Source organism: Daphnia pulicaria, chromosome 11 (assembly GCF_021234035.1).
Source record: "Daphnia pulicaria isolate SC F1-1A chromosome 11, SC_F0-13Bv2, whole genome shotgun sequence".
NCBI lineage: Eukaryota > Metazoa > Arthropoda > Branchiopoda > Diplostraca > Daphniidae > Daphnia > Daphnia pulicaria.
Genome location: NC_060923.1, coordinates 2,732,155 through 2,751,682, shown reverse-complemented (window position 1 = coordinate 2,751,682; position 19,528 = coordinate 2,732,155). Strand labels below are relative to the sequence as shown.

The following is a 19,528-nucleotide window of genomic DNA, read 5'->3' as shown; positions in this document are numbered from 1 at the left end:
AATTAATCGACGCGATCCAACTCTTAATCCTACTCGGAATCGATAAGAATGGAATAACTAACGACGGGTTGAACGCACTTCATTTGTTGTGTGCTAATAATTCAAGTGAGAAATTAATCGACGCGATCCAACTTTTAATCCAACTCGGAATCGATGTCAATAAGAAATCTAACGCCGGAAGTAATGCACTTCATTATTTGTGTCGATTTAATTCAAGTGAAAAATTAATCGACGCGATCCAACTTTTAATCCAACTCGGAATCGATGTCAATAAGAAATCTAACGCCGGAAGTAATGCACTTCATTTTTTGTGTCGATTTAATTCAAGTGAAAAATTAATCGACGCGATCCAACTCTTAATCCAACTCGGAATCGATATAAATGAAAAAGATAACGACGGGTGGAATGCACTTCATTATTTGTGTGCTAATAATTCAAGTGAGAAATTAATCGACGCGATCCAACTCTTAATCCAACTCGGAATCGATATCAATGGAAAAGATAACAACGGGTGGAATGCACTTCATCATTTGTGTCGATTTAATTCAAGTGAGAAATTAATCGACGCGATCCAACTCTTAATCCAACTCGGAATCGATATCAATGGAATAACTAACGACGGGTTGAACGCACTTCATTTCTTGTGTGCTAATAATTCAAGTGAGAAATTAATCGACGCGATCCAAATTTTAATCCAACTCGGAATCGATGTCAATAAGAAATCTAACGCCGGAAGTAATGTACTTCATTTGTTGTGTCGATTTAATTCAAGTGAAAAATTAATCGACGCGATCCAACTCTTAATCCAACTCGGAATCGATATAAATGAAAAATCTAACGCCGGAAGTAATGCACTTCATTTGTTGTGTCAATTTAATTCAAGTGAAAAATTAATCGACGCGATCCAACTCTTAATCCAACTCGGAATCGATATAAATGAAAAATCTAACGCCGGAAGTAATGCACTTCATTTGTTGTGTCAATTTCATTCAAGTGAAAAATTAATCGACGCGATCCAACTCTTAATCCAACTCGGAATCGATATCAATGGAATAACTAACGACGGGTTGAACGCACTTCATTTCTTGTGTGCTAATAATTCAAGTGAGAAATTAATCGACGCGATCCAAATTTTAATCCAACTCGGAATCGATGTCAATAAGCAATCTAACGCCGGAAGTAATGTACTTCATTTGTTGTGTCAACTTAATTCAAGTGAAAAATTAATCGACGCGATCCAACTCTTAATCCAACTCGGAATCGATATAAATGGAATAACTAACGACGGGTTGAACGCACTTCATTTCTATGGAACGCCAAAGTGACGCAAAATTAACTGCTTGAAATTTACTGCAATTCACCACCGCCTTCTAGCGGGCGGACCGAAAATCGTCGTTTCTCTGCCTCTTTTGGGGAGGGGTTCTAAGCTATCGATTGCAATGCAATAGTTAGCTTAACAATTGATTTGCAATCGTCTCAGACGAATGTTATTGTTTACAATCGCAAGGTAAAAACAAAAAAATCAAAGTGGTTCTTTTTGCTCTAGCAAATTTTCATTAGAAGGACATATCTAATAAGTGAAGCCGTGATGAACCCTTAAAACTCATAAGGTAAGTCTTCTTTACACTATTTCGGTTCAAAAAGAATGCGAATGTGAATTTAATTGATACTCTGCTGTTACAGGAGAAGTGTTGATGATAGTCGAGGACTGTCGAATAGGCCATTTGCAAACGTACTTGCCCAATCACCGACATAACTCGAATTTGATTGATTGATGGAAATCTCTCAGTTCCGGACATGCAGGAAATACTGCATGCATTAAAAGGTACTCCATAACTTATTTCCGTAAATAATTTTCTAACTTTGATTTCATACATTTAGAAAGCAAGGTTAAAGAGAAAGCAGTGACAGTGAGATACCTAATACAAAGAGGCAGATTGCAATCACATACTTCAACTCAATAGTCCATGATGTAAACTTGGCAGGTGAGTTGTTGTCGAAATTTTTTAAATCTTACAAAGGCTTGTTATTGTCTTTTCGTCAATTCTAATAAGTCCCAACACATTTATTTAAGCTCAATTGTTAATGGAATTTATTGACAGGTGAATGTGAGCAGTATCATACTGGGTTTGCCAAGAACACCGAACACCCCAATACCAATTTGTTGTACTGGCCATGTCCACAGCGGACTTAATATCTTGAATAACTGCCAGAAGAATGGATTATTGGACCTGCAAAAAACTGAGTCTGTAACTGGGAATTAATTAATTGAAAACGAGCGTTGTTACATGTTTGGTTGTAATGACTAGACAAGTTGTGGAATTCCGGAATAATTAAATTTTTTTTTCCAAATTAGTTCTACCCGGGAAGGTACTCTACAACACAGCTGTGACGGTCAGGATCAAGTGCGACAACCGCACTTGCTTTACGACAGCGAGGACGAGTCAGACGAGCGGGACTGCCATTCGGCTAGCCCGTGCACCGATATAATAAATATTCTTTAACAAAATAATAGAATGATTTCTGTCAATCAACATTGTCATCATAAGTCAAATGTGATTCCCCCCAATCGTCTACTGCTCAAATTTTTTCAAGAAATAAACGAGACGAAACGAGAGCTCTTACTTCTCTTTGTGATTTTATTAATTTTATTGAAAAGGAGTCATCTGTGTGAAAACAGTGTAGCGGAAATGAAAGGAATCCTAATGCAATCATCATAGAAAGAGAGAAAAACGACTTAATTACTTAATCTCGATCCTTCCATACGAATAAAAGGCAACATCTTGATTTAAAAAACCAAAAAATCTGTGTGAATAAAAAAGGAGGGTATTTTGAAATGAATTGCGGGATGACACTATCATCAATTTAAACCCCGAATCCTTCACAAAAAAGCAAAAAGGAATAACAAAAAAAAATGTAAAAAAAAAAGTAAACCAAACACATGGAACTTTCCATCATCAGTGAACATCTGATTATTGAGCATGATTGGATTGTATCCAGAATGGTCCAAAAAAGAAACAGGATTCAGTAAGTTCGTCTCTTCAATGATGATACCCGAGTGTTATCATTCGAACTACAATAAATATTTGCACTTGCACAGGACTCTTGGTTGCTGCCATGTCGGGCGTCGAAGTTAATGTATTTTGCCCGGTTTGTTTAGATCCATTCCAGGCGGAACTCATACCGAAATTTCTACATTGCGGGCACCGCTTGTGTCTCACATGCGCTACGGTACTAATATTTTTTTTTTTTTTTTTTAAGTATCGTAAGATTTATTATGTTTGTAGCGAATGTATGATCCAGTCCTGACCTCGATAACTTGTCCATTATGCCGCCGTGATACCGAGATCGAAGAAATAAGCAGTCTCACTTCCGATGTGGAATTTGTTCGTCTTTTGGCGGAGAGAAAGGCTTTAGTGGAAAACAACGCTCAGCAAGAAGTTGAAATTATTCATCTGAAGTTACAAGTGGCTGATTTACAGCGAAGTGCTACGCTCTGCCTGGAAACACATGGTTTCCCTCCATTTATGGAGAATTCAAGAGCTGAGGCTTCCTTTAACTTCGACGATCCTGGAGAAAGGCCATCGTATTCGACTTCAAGGCAAGCGGGTTCGACTTCAAGGATTGATGACTACAACCAACCTTCCACCAGCCGAGGTAGCGGTAAATTTACGCATTCGACTTCAAGGCAAGCGGGTTCAACTTCAAGGATTGATGACTACGACCAGCCTTCCACCAGCCGAGGTAGCGGTAAAATTTCGAAAGGAAAAGAACTAAAAAAACGTAAGTACCTACAGAAAAGTAATGATAATAAATCACAGTTAAGTGAAATGTATTTCATTAGGCTATCGATCGACATCGTCTGAATCGTCAGAGTCTTCTTCCGACACGGATTTTGAGCGAAAGAAAAAAAAGAAAAACAAGAAAAAAAGGTCGAAAAAGAACTGTTCTACGGACAGTGATAAGAGCATTTTTTCAAGTTCAAAAAAAAAAAAAAAGAAATCCTGAAAGACGCGGCCCACACTCATCTTCAGTCAAGGAAGAATTGGCGTTCAAGTTTGGCTTTGCCAAAAAACAGCCTAACAAAGGTACAGTATCGTCATTAATTTTCAAAACATTTAATGTTAACGTTGTAATTCCCTTTCAGAAAGCCAAGATGTATCCGTCAAGGACCTATTTCTTTGTTCAAAGAAAGACGAATTGGAGATGCCTAATTCCACAGAGCACAATTGGTTGAAGGAATGTGGTCTAGGGTATAGATTTGACGTCCGCTTCCCACACAACGCTTCCAGTGCAGATGTACGAAAGATCTTTAAGCGGGAGTTCCCTCGACTCAGCGAGGCACCTGCCTTTTATGTCTGTGCTAAAGGACCGGGAAATTCAAGTCGTCTCACCATCAAAAACTACTCAGTTCCCTGTGGCCAAGAGATAAGGGTAATTTGGATTTAGTTTATACATATTCCGCTTTTTTCATTTTAATACTTTTTCAAAACTTTAAATGTTTAAACGCAGCGAATGTCAGGCAAACTAATTGCTCTGGTCCCAATTGGGGAAAATATTTCATGCGAACAGCAGGAGCAGCCGCCAGAGCAGGAGGAAACAATTCTCTGCAAAAGCTGCAATCAACGAGTTTCTGTCCGGCGCTACATACAGCACATGGAAAATTGGTAATTTTATCAAATAATATGGTAATCAATTAAAATCGAATCAAAATGTTATTTCTATATTTATTGTAGTTCGAATGATAACACTCGGGTATCATCATTGAAGAGACGAACTTACTGAATCCTGTTTCTTTTTTGGACCATTCTGGATACAATCCAATCATGCTCAATAATCAGATGTTCACTGATGATGGAAAGTTCCATGTGTTTGGTTTACTTTTTTTTTTACATTTTTTTTTGTTATTCCTTTTTGCTTTTTTGTGAAGGATTCGGGGTTTAAATTGATGATAGTGTCATCCCGCAATTCATTTCAAAATACCCTCCTTTTTTATTCACACAGATTTTTTGGTTTTTTAAATCAAGATGTTGCCTTTTATTCGTATGGAAGGATCGAGATTAAGTAATTAAGTCGTTTTTCTCTCTTTCTATGATGATTGCATTAGGATTCCTTTCATTTCCGCTACACTGTTTTCACACAGATGACTCCTTTTCAATAAAATTAATAAAATCACAAAGAGAAGTAAGAGCTCTCGTTTCGTCTCGTTTATTTCTTGAAAAAATTTGAGCAGTAGACGATTGGGGGGAATCACATTTGACTTATGATGACAATGTTGATTGACAGAAATCATTCTATTATTTTGTTAAAGAATATTTATTATATCGGTGCACGGGCTAGCCGAATGGCAGTCCCGCTCGTCTGACTCGTCCTCGCTGTCGTAAAGCAAGTGCGGTTGTCGCACTTGATCCTGACCGTCACAGCTGTGTTGTAGAGTACCTTCCCGGGTAGAACTAATTTGGAAAAAAAAATTTAATTATTCCGGAATTCCACAACTTGTCTAGTCATTACAACCAAACATGTAACAACGCTCGTTTTCAATTAATTAATTCCCAGTTACAGACTCAGTTTTTTGCAGGTCCAATAATCCATTCTTCTGGCAGTTATTCAAGATATTAAGTCCGCTGTGGACATGGCCAGTACAACAAATTGGTATTGGGGTGTTCGGTGTTCTTGGCAAACCCAGTATGATACTGCTCACATTCACCTGTCAATAAATTCCATTAACAATTGAGCTTAAATAAATGTGTTGGGACTTATTAGAATTGACGAAAAGACAATAACAAGCCTTTGTAAGATTTAAAAAATTTCGACAACAACTCACCTGCCAAGTTTACATCATGGACTATTGAGTTGAAGTATGTGATTGCAATCTGCCTCTTTGTATTAGGTATCTCACTGTCACTGCTTTCTCTTTAACCTTGCTTTCTAAATGTATGAAATCAAAGTTAGAAAATTATTTACGGAAATAAGTTATGGAGTACCTTTTAATGCATGCAGTATTTCCTGCATGTCCGGAACTGAGAGATTTCCATCAATCAATCAAATTCGAGTTATGTCGGTGATTGGGCAAGTACGTTTGCAAATGGCCTATTCGACAGTCCTCGACTATCATCAACACTTCTCCTGTAACAGCAGAGTATCAATTAAATTCACATTCGCATTCTTTTTGAACCGAAATAGTGTAAAGAAGACTTACCTTATGAGTTTTAAGGGTTCATCACGGCTTCACTTATTAGATATGTCCTTCTAATGAAAATTTGCTAGAGCAAAAAGAACCACTTTGATTTTTTTGTTTTTACCTTGCGATTGTAAACAATAACATTCGTCTGAGACGATTGCAAATCAATTGTTAAGCTAACTATTGCATTGCAATCGATAGCTTAGAACCCCTCCCCAAAAGAGGCAGAGAAACGACGATTTTCGGTCCGCCCGCTAGAAGGCGGTGGTGAATTGCAGTAAATTTCAAGCAGTTAATTTTGCGTCACTTTGGCGTTCCATACATTTCATGTGTGCTAATAATTCAAGTGAGAAATTAATCGACGCGATCCAAATTTTAATCCAACTCGGAATCGATGTCAATAAGAAATCTAACGCCGGAAGTAATGTACTTCATTTTTTGTGTCGATTCAATTCAAGTGAGAAATTAATCTGCGCAATCCAACTCTTATTCCAAAATGGGATCGATGTGAATGAAAGAACTAATGACGGGTGGAATGCGCTTCATTATTTGTGTCGATTTAATTCAAGTGAAAAATTAATCGACGCGATCCAACTCTTAATCCAACTCGGAATCGATAAGAATGGAAAAACCAATGACGGTCGAAATGCACTTCATTTGTTGTGTGGTAATAATTCAAGTGAGAAATTTATCGACGCAATTAATCTCTTAATTGATTATAAGATTGATGTGAATGGAAAAACTAACGACGGGCGAAATGCACTTCATTATTTGTGTCAATTTAATTCAAGTGAGTATTTAATCGACGCAATAAAACTCTTTATTGATCACAAGATTGATGTGGATGAAAAAACTAACGACGGGAAAAATGCACTTTATTATTTGCGTCAATACAATTCAAGTGAGAAATCAAAGGACGCAATCCAACTCATGACCCAGTTTCGCAAAATTCAAATTGACAGCCCATCAGTCCCATTAGGAGAAGGAGGATTTGGCTTAGTTTTTATCGGGAGGTTTAACGGTCGTCAAGTTGCAGTAAAAAAAGTTGAAATGCATAAAGTTAATAATAACGAGGAAAAAGTGTTGACCCAATTGAGCCATCCCAATGTTGTCAAACTCTTGCACTCTGAAAGCGACGACAATTTCAAGTAAGTATATTTCCTACACGATATTTGGCTCATATTGTTGATGATCAATCCCACCTATTGTGGTGATCGATCAAAAACTACACTGGCTTTTTTTATCGATGTAACCTAATATTTGATTGATTCTTTCAATCGGTCGATTCAATTTTTGATCGATCCCACGAAATTTAAAATTGCTGCTTCATTTAATTGTCTATAAGATTTTAAATTTTCGAACTAGTTTGATGACCCATTAGATGGTTTGCTGTTTTATTTCGCAGTCAAGTGGTGATTTGGAAACTTGCCGAAGCCATCTTCAGCCCAATGCCACTAGACTGCGAAATTAAACACACAAACCATCAAATGGGTAAAAAAATAACGTGCCAAAGCTAAAATAATGTTCGATTCTTTGTTGGTATTTTCCTTTCTCTCCCACATCCTTTTATTGTCAGGTATTTCGCTTTCGAACTATGCAACGCATCATTAGATCAGCTGTTTCTGAAGTCGGATGATCCGCGAAAATACAAAGGACCGGAACTGCCCCATTTAATAGTTTTTCTCCACTTGGCTTTAGGTCTCGAGTATATTCATTCCAAGAATTTAATTCATCGAGATATCAAACCGGAAAACGTTCTCATATCCGTCGATTCCGCTGGATTAGTAACAATGAAATGGGCGGATTTTGGATTCTCTCGAGTCGTTAACGAACGAGGGACATTCACGCAAAGCAAAATCAAAGGAACAGATAAATGGTACGCTCCCGAGTTGCTGAAAAGTTTAGAAAGTGACAAACTTGGGCGAGGTACAGTCAAGAGCGACGTCTTTTCAATAGCTCTCGTCTTTGGTTATCTCCTCTTGGGTGGGAAACATCTTTACGGCCCAAAGTTTGATATTTCTAACAACATCTTGAAACAAACACCGGTCAATATGAGAGGTAAGTTGCTGGTTTTGTTCGTTAAATAGGCTATATTGTTTAGGTTCTATGGACTAAAATCGTTACCGAAAACACTTATTTTATCAGAAATAGATCGCTCGCATCATTACGCTCGTGATATTCTACTAAAAATGTTGGCAGATGAACCGGGCCAACGTATTTCATCATCACAAATTGTCAACGAATTGAAATCTATAAAAATAAATGTAAAATAAGTTGATGGGTTTCAAAGATTAACTTTTTACTTATTCTTACTATTTTTAACTAATTTTCTTTTATTAATCTTACAGAAAGAAGAAAAATTACGGCTACTGTGCCGGCAAAAAAATTTGGATATAGAAGAAATCCAACTCTTAATCCTACGCGGGATAGATGTGAATGGAAAAACTAACGAGGGGTGGAACGCACTTCATTTCCTGTGTCGAAGTAATTCAAGTGAGAAACTGATTGACGCAATCAAAATTTTAATTTTAAACGGGGTCAACGTAAATGGACAGAATAATGATAGAAGCAATGCACTTCATTTGTTGTGTTGGAATAATTCAAATGAGAAGTTAATCGACGCAATCCAACTGTTAATCGATCACAGCATCGATGTGATTGAAAAAACTAACGACGGGCGAAATGCACTTCATTTCTTGTGTCAAAATAATTCAGGCGAGAAATTAATTGAAACAGTCAAGCTCTTAATTAAACTCGGGATCGACGTTAATGGAAAAACTAACTTCGGGCGGAATGCACTTCATTTTTTGTGTTGGAATAATTCAAGTGAGAAATTAATAGACGGAATCCAACTCTTAATCCAACAAGGGATCGAAGTGAATGGCAAGGATAACGACGGTTGGAATGCACTTCATTATTTATGTCGATTTCACTCTAGTGAGAAATTAATCGACGCGATCCAACTCTTAATCAAACTCAGGATTAATGTGACTGAAAAGGATATCAGCGGGAGGAATGCACTTCATTTGTTGTGTGCTAATAATTCAAGTGAGAAATTAATCAACGCAATCGAACTCTTAATCGAACACGGGATCGATGTGAATGGAAAAGATACCGACGGGAGTAATGTACTTCATTTGTTGTGTCAATATTATTCAAATGAGACATTAATCAAAGTAATCGAACTTTTAATCCATCTTGGGATTGATGTGAATGTAAAAACCAACGACGGTAGGAATGCACTTCAGTTTTTGTGCCAAAATAATTCAAACGAGAAATTAACCGACGCCATCCAGCTCTTAATCCAACACGGGATCGACGCGATGGGAAAGGATGACGAAGAGTGGAATGCACTTCATTACTTGTGTGCATGTAATTCAAATAACAATTTAATCGACGGAATCAAACTTATAATACAATTCCGGATTGATGTGAATGGAAAAACTAACTTCGGATGGAATGCAGTTCACATCTTGTGTCAATATAATTCAAGTGAGAAATTAATCGACGCGATTCAACTCTTAATCCAACATGGGATCGACGTGAATGAAAAGGATAAAGACGGTAGCAATGCACTTCATTTATTGTGTCGAAATAATTCAAGTGAGAAATTAATCGAAGTAATCCAACTCTTAATCCAAAATGGGATCGATGTGAATGGAAAGAATAAATTTGGGAGCAATGCACTTCATTTGTTGTGCTGGAATAGTCGAAACGAGAATTTAATTGAGGCCATCAAGCTCTTAATTCAACACGGGATCGATGTCAATGGAATGGATAAAGACGGGTATAATGCAATTGACATCTTGTGTCGATTTAATTCAAGTGAGAATAAATTATTAGAAGCAATGAAACTACTAATTCAACACGGTATCACATTTAATGGCATAAAAGCAGCATCTACTTTTCGTGGAAACTTCCAGTACATAAGGGAGAATAAAATTATTGAAGAAATCATCCACTCTCTCAACGAAGCAGCCATTTCATGTTGATTGAACTAAATTTCAACACGCGTTATTCTCAATCATTCTTTTCAAAAAAAAATATCTTCCTTTAAGTGATTGTTCGCGCAACGTCTTGATTCAAAACATTACAAAATATCTAGCCAAAAACTATTATCCTTGCTTGCATCATGTCGCTAATAACACTGGTATACATTGTTACAGATAAGTTTACTCAATAAATATTATTCCGACTTTCCAGTTCCCCCTTGTCCTCTCCTACTTTATTTTACAGTTTCTGACGAATGAAACTGGCAAAGGATTATCAAATATGTCAACGTCGTTCCAATCAACTACAAAAGAATGAAACAATTAAAATCGAATACATTAAAATAAGCGATCTCGATTACAAAAATAGAAAACGAGAAGTTCAGTACCGTTGGAATGAGTTGGACATTTATTTGAACTAACCCCATTGGTGCGATACTCGGAAGCGAATGAGTCATCTCTTCAACTAGAAATTTCATCTGTGAATAAATTCCCGTTATTTCGAATTGGCATGGTGTAACCGTGTAATATGCCAATTATCATTAATACCTGGGTTCGGGGACCGTAATCGTCGAAGTCCATCATCCGCAGCTGTTTGACCAGGTCACTGGCCTTAATAAGAAAAATCAATGATAAGCTTATCAAGTTTTTCACCAAAAAAATAATCATCAATTTACTTCTCCATGGATTTTAGTAGGTACGTAGAGCAAAATACAGAAGCAGGCCGTCTCTTTGATAAAGTCAAAGGCAATCAAGATAGTGGACATACTAGACCATGTCCAACTGTTATTTAGAAATTCAATGAGTAATTGGAAAGATGTGTTGGTTATCCGAACGAATTCTGATGCCGTGACAACCAAAAGAATAAAACCGAAATGGCAGTTGATTTGCTGCACAAATTCGACAATCAGGAAATAGCGGCGCCTCCATCCATCCAAAGACATCAAGACCCAATTATTCAATCTAGAGTTATTATCAGGACGATTGATGATTGAGGATTCAATTTCCTCTGCCATGATTCGTAACATGATCGAAGCCATCCATCCCAGACAACAGAACAGGATAGTGCCAAGAAATGGGAACACGAGTGACACCATCCTCAATCCAGATAAAATAACACAGAAGGTAGGTAATATCTTTGCGTCGAACAATAAACGGGCGTGAAGTGTCTCAGATAATTCAATGGCAATTTCCTATAATACAAGTCGAAATAATTTTAAGAAATAATTAAAGAAATCGAAAGATAAATGATTACGATCAACATGAAGCAAGACCCAACGGTACAGATTCTCCGGAATTTTGTATAATGGCCACTGTCAAACTGGTGGCATTGTTCCAATCGCCGGAGCACTTCCGTCAGACCCTTCCAAGCCATGAAATAGCTGACGAATAAAAGAGCGGAATGTGTCGCCAAAGTCAAAAAACTAAAATTCATTTCGTTAATGATTGAATTCCAGTTCCTGGTAGAACTGCTATAGTTCTTCTTGATGACATTCCACTTCATCTGTCCTAGAGCGAACCCATGGCAGCCAACATTCAGAAAATAGAACACTGCTGCAATTGGAATGAGTAATACAAACCGATTGCAATAACTATCGCGGTTGACAGAGGAGATTACCGGTGGCTGAATGCCAAAAATGTGAAGCCAAGTCGTTATCGGCTTCAAAGACCAATCAAAATTTAAAACTGTCGAATCATTAGTTAGGTAGTCGCTTGTCACAATGTTAGAAGGTGAAACGGCCACAACTTTTATTCTACTGCTTTTGACCATTTCTTTGCCGACTCTAATACGGATTACTGCTTTGACCCACGGGCCTTGACCATTTATGGACTTGTAAGCTCCTTTTTGCGAAATGCAATAGTACTGTTATGTTGCCAAGGTAACAACATATCAATAAACCATCGAGTCTATTAGGAACGACTCGAAGTAATTCATCACTGAAACGAGTACCTCTCTCAAGTTGAAAAATAATACGCCAAGAAAATGTCAACCAAGAACAAGGGGGAACCTCAAAACCTCTTGGGTATTGACAGTTCACTTCCTCACGTACGACTTTTTCGTACAAATGCAAAAGCGAAAATGAGAAAACGTCAAAGTTCTTTGTCAAGAATGACGGCCAGGACCATGCCACAATGAAAGACAACTGAATTAACAGATGAGCATACAACTCAAGGGCAGTGACACTGACAATGCGCTTTTACGCAAATGAATGCAATCAATATAGGGCGGGCAATGGGGAAATGCTTTTGGATGTTTTTTTACTACCACCCAAATTAATTTGAGAGTTGGGATTTAAGTTTTTTTTTAAATTTAGACAAAAAAGTTAACTTGCAGCATATAAATGACCTTGCATAAAAAAGATTGTCTACGAAACGGGAGACAAATATAACCACTGAATAAAACAAGCCTGATGTGCAGTCGCTATACAAATGAGTTATTTAATTAACCGTGAATTCAGAGATAACAGAAATGGCAAGAGAATACAGTTTCAGTCAAAGGTCTAGCTCACTAGCTCAGGAGATAACCGTACTCCGTAACGTTTTATAAGCGACACCACCAAATATTCAAAAAAAGGAAGAATAGAGACAATTGTCCTACCTTTAAGCCCGGTAAATCCACAGCCAGGCATCCATCACAAATGCTCCATCCATCCTCAGTAAAGTTGACGCCAGTCAGGATAGGAAAAGGGGGTCATCATGAATATGCACACACCTTCACGCTTCACATGGGTGCACACGAGGACACAGTTTTTCCAATTCAACTAGGAGCTGTTAATCTAAACAAAAAATTAAAAAATGGGTTACGAAGCAAATATTGCAGTGGGACCCTTCTTGTTAATAAACATAATTACTTACAGGATTACCCTTTTATGCAAGTTTCAGACACCATTAAAATATACGGCAGGTCACAGGTTGATTAATAGGTAAAAAAAATCATTACCCGATTGACGATGCTGAGATTGTTGATGATGGCATGTCAGTATCAAAACTTATTGCACATCTTTTGGTTAAGATGGCTGGCTCAGTCCTGAATTCTACACAAAGATAAAGGTTAAATAGAGCAAACAAAATCTGCCATTGATCACCACCTTGCATACATGATACATGCTAATCACTGTATTTAGTCGGGCACCAACATTTCACATATTTGGAACAGATTCTACGTAAGCTCTCAAAACTATTTCATTCGCATTCTTAATTTTATTACCTGAGAAACAGCATGGAGTGGAGAGCATGGGGAGTCACGACACCAAAGTTATTCACACGACAACCACATTTTATTTGGTTTTGCTATTTTCTCTTGCAGCCACGTACACGTTTCCATCAAACCAGTGATCCGTTCAGTGTTCTGTAATAAAAAGTGCCTGAAACTTGGTCTCTTTTTGCTTTATCGAAACTGTGAAACCAAACAAAAGCAGACAACACAAATATTCTAATTAACCGCGCTTGAGATATCGATATTAAAAATCTCCGCAACCCACCACCCGCCAAAATCAAAGAAAGTCAACTCTTGGAAGCCAAGAGTGAATAACGAATTATTCATTTCATGACGTTGCTGTAATGAATCTCATAATGGTGATGACCCAGGTCTACCTCTATAATCAATATGGTATTGCAGTTAGTTGAGCCAACACGGATTTCTATTCTCTTTGTCGGGTGACTTACATACTGAATTCTACCAATGGAGAATGGACACATAAAGGGAGAAACTTTAAGACCAAATAAAATAAATCGCAATTGTGTCCAACCAGACCAAAGTCAAATGATGATTTACCGAATCCACGAATGCTGTGAGTCATGCTGTGAGTGATGTTCTATGCGATCCGGACCCATTCTGACCAAATGAATACAACACACAATGTTAAACTAAAAATAAAAATGTTTCCATTTCAGCAAAGCTAATTCTTGGCTTTAGTGTTCCGTCATAATAATACACAGTGATAACAATTAATTGAATCACGAGAAAGGAGACACATGTTGGCACAAGAAAGGTAAGTACTGCACTGCAAAAATCCCACCAAAAGAAAAGGGGGAATAAAATCACTGACAAAGAAAAGGAGGGGGATTGGTTCGCAAACTAGGGCGGCCATTTTTGTTTTCTTTTAAGCCCCACCTCCAATTCCACCCCAGGTCTTTTATTTCGCGGAATAATGCAATTGGCACAAAATGACCAAATACGTCAAGGTCGTACCAACTATCTAGTGAAAAACAAATATCGGGCTGTTATTACATAACAGATTCAAATTTCACGTTAAATGACTTACCGTTGGGGCCAGGCGAAGATTAACATCAAATAAGCCGAGTGCCGTGATTTGAGGTAGCGAGTTCAATACGTCCAAAATAAAGAAATTCACCTACGATGTTAATTAGTTAGAAATAAAAGGTTACATAAATCAAATTCTGTTTTTGTTTAAATTACCTTGTTTTGCCTCGCCTCGTTACCGATTTTAAGTTCTCGTAATTGTTTACTCAAATAGATTGCCTTGGTTAAAGTTATTAGAAAAACTGTGTTAGAACCAAGTTAGAAAATAACAATTGTAATAACTTACTGATTCTCGGATACGATGGGGAACGTAAGCCAAAACAGCAAAGTGGGAAAATTGGATAATCAAAAAGAATGAATGGACGACGCAATTGTAGTCGATGCCCTCCTCGTTGACGTCACGCATAATTATGAATGAAGAATTAATCGTCACGACGAAACTACTTGTAATTAAAAACAGAAGAAGAAAACCATAACATTCATTCATCTTGTCCACTAGTCGCGAAATCTTCAAGTACAGATGTCTCCATCTAACAAACATCTTTTCCCAATCACAACCACTGCAATTAGAGTTACTTTGCTCCATATTGACACGCTCAGCTAGGATTTCCAACATGCTGGCCACCATCCACCCAAAGCAAGAAAACAAAGCTCCGCCACTGAACACGAACATTAATAGGAATGTAAAGAACATTTGAAACAGTTTGTCCACTATTGCTAGATCTTGCGATGACATAATAATAGTCACAGAAATTCCAATGATGGCAAGGATAACCTTTAACAAGAAATCATTAGTTATTATATTATGCTTTGATTATAACAATTTATATACCGCGATAAGAAAACCGAGTCCTGACAGGTAAATGCGACGGAAATGATGGAAGTCTTTTGCAGCAAAGTAACGTTCTTTTTCCATTTCACGGAGAATGTGAATCAAACCGGGCCATGTGGAGACGGCGCCAGAAATCAAACTTAACTGACATCCGATTGTCACCAAGATATAATTCGTTTGAGAGACGACAGCATTCCAAAGAACAGAAGAAGTTGTTTGATGGGAGATATTATCAAAACCCTGTAAGAACTTGGCAGCCATCATTCCGTTACTTAAGACGTTAACAAAAAAGAGGATGAAACCATAAGCAGTAACAAAGAAACGAAACCCAGAAGAATTGTCATTTCCAGGTGACTCCAAGTAAACGCCAATGAAATGCATCCACTTTATCATGGGCTGAAGGCTCCACTGAAAACTCATTTTGGATGATTTTGGCACCAGAGCCAAAGGACGAATGCATCAACGACACAAAACTGGCGCTCTTATACAAGTGTAATAAGAATGCAGTTGATTAAGCAATTTATTGATCTCTGATAATGGGGAAAATAGTTAAATGAGTTGTACCCAATACAATACGTTTGATTGATAGACGTGTAGAACAAAATGGGGGCCCGCCTAAATTATTCGATTAAAACGCTTACAAATTAGGAAGAATTGAATATTTAATTAACTAGGAATATTGACAAAGCGTGTTGATTGACTAAAGTCTCAGTGTTAAGACTAACTAGAAAAATTTTATCATGACTTTAAGCAAATTGAACAAGAAAAGAAGCATCGATTCTCAGCGGTTCATCCGGTGTTTATCGGATAATGCAATCAAGAAAGAAATTCAAGTGTTCTCTGACGTTTGAAATTGGAAAAGAATTATGAGATACGTCAGCGTTGTTCCAATAAGCTGTAAAACAGTGAAGAAGCAATAAAAGTTAACTGCGTTATACCTGTTTTATGACTGGATTACCGTTGGAATAAGCTGGAGATCGATGTCGAAGAATCCCGCTGCAGTGATTTTCGGCAAAGAATTTGATATTTCCATCATGAGCACATTAACCTGACAAGAAAAGTCTGTTTTAACCTAATGTATTAGTTTTAAAAAATAATATTTAAAAAAATACCTGATTCTGATGGGTAAAATCTTTAAGTTGAAATCTGCGCAGCTTCTTGGTTAAATCAATAGCCTATTCACAAGAGTTAAATTAATGCAAACTGAGTAGTAAAATAATTAGGGTGGTACCTCTTGACGTATTCTGTGTGGAATATTTGCCGCAAATATGAAAGCCACAAAATGAACTAGCAATACAATCAAATTCAGAGTAACGGCCGCCGTCCACTGGCCGTCTTTTAATTCAATCATCAGAAAGAATGAAGTGCTGATTACTCGAATGAAAATCGGTGCAATTAGGACAAGTAACAAACAACCAAAGCAGCGGTTAAACTGATGGACAAAATCAATGGCCATGAAATAGTGGCGATTCCATTTAGCTATGACAACATCGATGTTTTCAAAAGATTGCTGGTCATCACTTGAAATGAATTTCGTCATTTCTTGGCCAAGAATCTGAAGCATAGTAGAGGCCATCCGTCCGAAGCAGAAAAATAACACGCCGGCCAGCAAAATAACGATAATGAAACCCCGTTGAAACGAGTAAATCACCATTTTCCACACATCGACATCAGCCATAAAGAAGGCGGAAATCGATTGAAAACCAATTGCCAGATAGCTCTAGACATAAAAAGAAAAAATTTAATCTCGGAATTTAATTCATTTTAAAATAATAAAACTCACAATGATGGCGAAAACGAGTCCTGATCGGAAAATGGCGCGAAAGGCTTCAAAATCTTTCAATCCGAATTGATTAATTCGATCCATGCGATGGAAAATGCGAGCAAGATGTTTCCAGCGAACTGTCGTAATGGCCAGGAGGACCGTGTGAGCTGCTATCGAGGAAAAGACACTGTTGTACGTAGTTATTCCATAATTCCATTGCCAAGCCGTAGTGCGATTATTTGTAAAGAATGGACTTTTTTCTCTTTTCTCTATCGAAATTAACATCAATCCGGATACGATATTTAAGCAGTATAGAATCCAGCCGAAGATGTAAACCATCCAAACGGGTAAAGTTGTTGGTTCGTCTGTGTTCTTCATTCCCAATGGAATGCCACACACGTTCATGGCGATCAAAACGGGACGGTAACATTTTTCGAAGTTGATGGTCTCGTCTTTGAAAGAGTCCAGCACCTTGTCAACTAACTGTCGCAACATGTTTCGCGCGACTGTCGCTCTTATACACGTTCAATATTATAGATTGACTAAATAACGGCCTAAAAAATAAAAAGTCACAATAATGCTAAGTGCATTACTCCCATTTTTTCGACCCATTTAATTTCCTGTCGTACCCTATCAACTCATTTGAATGCTCAAATTAAATGTGCGTGCAGTACAAACGTGAGTAGAACGCAAACAACTCACACACCTGACTAGCATCGATGACTTGGCAAGTGTCTTCTCGATAACGCATTACGTTAATGGCTTCAAATAAAACTAGTGAAAGTGTCACGAAACTAAATAAAACATCAAGCAACAATTTGCCAAGTTTGAAAATGAATTCTAAATTGCCTACAAAAACGCACAAAGGGGGTCGAAGCTATTTCGACTGAAGTAATACAATGACATAACTGATTATAACGCCGAAAACACTTAGCAAAACGGACGGTGTCACCTTATAGACGCCTAGAGGATGGGCAACCAACGGATCAGCCTGAAGTCTCCACAGAAAAGATCGAAGCAAGTCACGATCTCCTTTGTTCATTCGATTCCAATTTTGGCTCAGCAAATCATTCAAAGCTGTTCGAAACTTACCGACCGACCGATGGAGCTGCGAAGATATTAGCATAGTAGAAAAGAAACGAAAAAGGATAGCTAACAAATTGAGACTGTAGGAGAGAACTGGGCCAACGGATCGCATCCTCAAGGCATCTCCCAAATTGTAAAGTACCGAATAAAGAAGCGCTGTTATGAAAAATATAGCCCCAGCTTGACTGTAGACCATGAAAGAACCGAAAAGAAAATCGGCTCGACTGACCATTTTACCAATTTTTTCGAAACGTGTCCAGATTCGAAGAATCGAAACGTCAAGTTGCCAAGTTGACAGTTCAGTCGAAAGGGATTTTTTCAAAGGATCTAATTTGCCGGCTAATAAGGAAAGTCTAGATCGAATAAACAAATCATCAGCGTCTTTTCCCTTATCAAAAAGAGCCCTGACGTCATTTTCTAAACAGCTGACGGCGAGAGAAGTGTGATAATAAGTAAACGAAGGAATGAAATCACCCAGTGACGCAAAGATCCAGGTCAGCACAATCGACGTTAAATGAACTGAGCCAATGACGATCAAAGGCACTACTTGACGAACGGCGGGATACGTGGAGATGAGATACGATGATTCCGGGTTATTAGAAATATCTATTCCCAATGCGATAACGGAAGCTATAGTTATGACAGCGTAGATGGCGTACATCATCAAATGCATTTTCCTTGACTCGCACATGATGCAATTTGGATTTAGGTGGACGATTTCGATTTCTAATTGCCGCCAATCTTTGAAAAAGCCGAGAAATTTCCTCCGCAGACGAAGGCAATGCACCTGGATGACGATACCCAACACAATTGGGATAAACCACAACATGTTCGGTATAATGGCGTGAATGTTTGGCGCTTTCTCGATTCCCAAAAGCAACTGCATCAGTTGGAACGAGGTGACGGCCACGAGCAGAGAGAACGAAAGGGCGATTGAAAAGTATCGCAGGAATTTACAAATACGACGAGGATTGTTCTTGGAAATGGGAAAACACCAGTCCAGCAAAATCCCCGAGTAGTGGGTCAGTTTCCACAGCGGCCGTAGAGTTTCGTCCAGTGTTATGTTGGTCACCAGTCCGTTGGCTTTGCGGATTCGCTGATTGCGCAATCGGGATGACATTTCAACATCTGCCAACAAATATTCCATTAGAATTGTAAAAACAAACAGAATTGCGAAGAGAGTTACCTTGAATTTTATTCGCCATCTTTTGTTTGACTTCCGGAGGGCTTAAAAGGATCGTGAGAAATCTAGGACGGGCTAAATGACATGAACGGTAGTGTCCATGGGGCACGTCAAATTGAAAGGTGTCAAACAAATGCAAGGCCTAACAACAGGAACACGCCCATGCAGATTGTGAACCCTCGCGACGACGCATTACAACATAAAACTACGAAACGACAACCAACGCTT

At 38.0% G+C, this 19,528-nt stretch overlaps 2 protein-coding genes and 3 long non-coding RNA genes across 9 annotated transcripts; 1 reads left to right on the top strand and 4 right to left on the bottom strand.

The window, feature by feature from the left end:
• Positions 1–1,306: 1,306 nt before the first annotated feature.
• Positions 1,307–2,481, top strand: LOC124315704. 2 transcript variants are annotated; one of them, XR_006911576.1, is made up of 5 exons: positions 1,307–1,610; positions 1,684–1,825; positions 1,882–1,985; positions 2,103–2,295; positions 2,357–2,481. It is a non-coding gene; the product is annotated as an uncharacterized LOC124315704 (long non-coding RNA). The 2 variants fall into 2 exon arrangements; XR_006911575.1 differs by having other exon boundaries at positions 2,103–2,481.
• A 2,847-nt stretch (positions 2,482–5,328) lies between these two features.
• LOC124315705 lies at positions 5,329–6,504 on the bottom strand. 2 transcript variants are annotated; one of them, XR_006911578.1, is made up of 5 exons: positions 6,200–6,504; positions 5,985–6,126; positions 5,825–5,928; positions 5,515–5,707; positions 5,329–5,453 (listed from the first exon to the last, which is right to left on the bottom strand). It is a non-coding gene; the product is annotated as an uncharacterized LOC124315705 (long non-coding RNA). The 2 variants fall into 2 exon arrangements; XR_006911577.1 differs by having other exon boundaries at positions 5,329–5,707.
• A 3,895-nt stretch (positions 6,505–10,399) lies between these two features.
• LOC124315352 lies at positions 10,400–12,468 on the bottom strand. Its single transcript, XM_046780984.1, has 5 exons — positions 11,426–12,468; positions 10,848–11,363; positions 10,720–10,782; positions 10,560–10,649; positions 10,400–10,475 (listed from the first exon to the last, which is right to left on the bottom strand). The coding sequence occupies exons 1-5, from the start codon at positions 11,939–11,941 to the stop codon at positions 10,407–10,409; spliced, it is 1,254 nt and encodes a 417-aa protein (XP_046636940.1). The 5' UTR covers positions 11,942–12,468; the 3' UTR covers positions 10,400–10,406.
• Positions 12,469–13,166: 698 nt separating this feature from the next.
• On the bottom strand, positions 13,167–14,018 carry LOC124315783. The gene is made up of 3 exons (XR_006911671.1): positions 13,946–14,018; positions 13,379–13,519; positions 13,167–13,205 (listed from the first exon to the last, which is right to left on the bottom strand). It is a non-coding gene; the product is annotated as an uncharacterized LOC124315783 (long non-coding RNA).
• Positions 14,019–14,051: 33 nt separating this feature from the next.
• Positions 14,052–19,508, bottom strand: LOC124315331 (gustatory and pheromone receptor 39a-like). Of its 3 annotated transcripts, XM_046780948.1 has the most exons (10): positions 19,304–19,465; positions 17,050–19,245; positions 16,498–16,986; positions 16,379–16,441; positions 16,225–16,314; positions 15,267–16,161; positions 14,721–15,209; positions 14,591–14,653; positions 14,436–14,525; positions 14,052–14,369 (listed from the first exon to the last, which is right to left on the bottom strand). In XM_046780948.1, the coding sequence occupies exons 6-10, from the start codon at positions 15,684–15,686 to the stop codon at positions 14,307–14,309; spliced, it is 1,125 nt and encodes a 374-aa protein (XP_046636904.1). In that variant the 5' UTR covers positions 15,687–16,161; positions 16,225–16,314; positions 16,379–16,441; positions 16,498–16,986; positions 17,050–19,245; positions 19,304–19,465; the 3' UTR covers positions 14,052–14,306. The 3 variants fall into 3 exon arrangements, 2 of the variants coding, with proteins under 2 accessions (XP_046636904.1, XP_046636903.1); XR_006911488.1 differs by lacking the exons at positions 14,052–14,369; positions 14,436–14,525; positions 14,591–14,653; positions 14,721–15,209 and having other exon boundaries at positions 15,981–16,161; XM_046780947.1 differs by lacking the exons at positions 14,052–14,369; positions 14,436–14,525; positions 14,591–14,653; positions 14,721–15,209 and having other exon boundaries at positions 15,981–16,161; positions 19,304–19,508.
• Positions 19,509–19,528: the final 20 nt, after the last annotated feature.

Bases quoted from the DNA above. Each gene is read 5' to 3' on its own strand.
- LOC124315352 (XM_046780984.1), bottom strand. From the start codon at position 11,941: ATGGTCAAAAGCAGTAGAATAAAAGTTGTGGCCGTTTCACCTTCTAAC. The intron at 11,364-11,425 runs GTAATCATTTAT...CTTGTATTATAG, and splicing joins GGTCTTGCTTCATGTTGATC to GAAATTGCCATTGAATTATC. The intron at 10,783-10,847 runs GTAAATTGATGA...TTTCTTATTAAG, and splicing joins CTACTAAAATCCATGGAGAA to GCCAGTGACCTGGTCAAACA.
- LOC124315331 (XM_046780947.1), bottom strand. From the start codon at position 17,526: ATGTTGCGACAGTTAGTTGACAAGGTGCTGGACTCTTTCAAAGACGAG. The intron at 16,987-17,049 runs GTGAGTTTTATT...TTTTATGTCTAG, and splicing joins GACTCGTTTTCGCCATCATT to AGCTATCTGGCAATTGGTTT. The intron at 16,315-16,378 runs GTATTTTTTTAA...TTTTCTTGTCAG, and splicing joins ATTTTACCCATCAGAATCAG to GTTAATGTGCTCATGATGGA.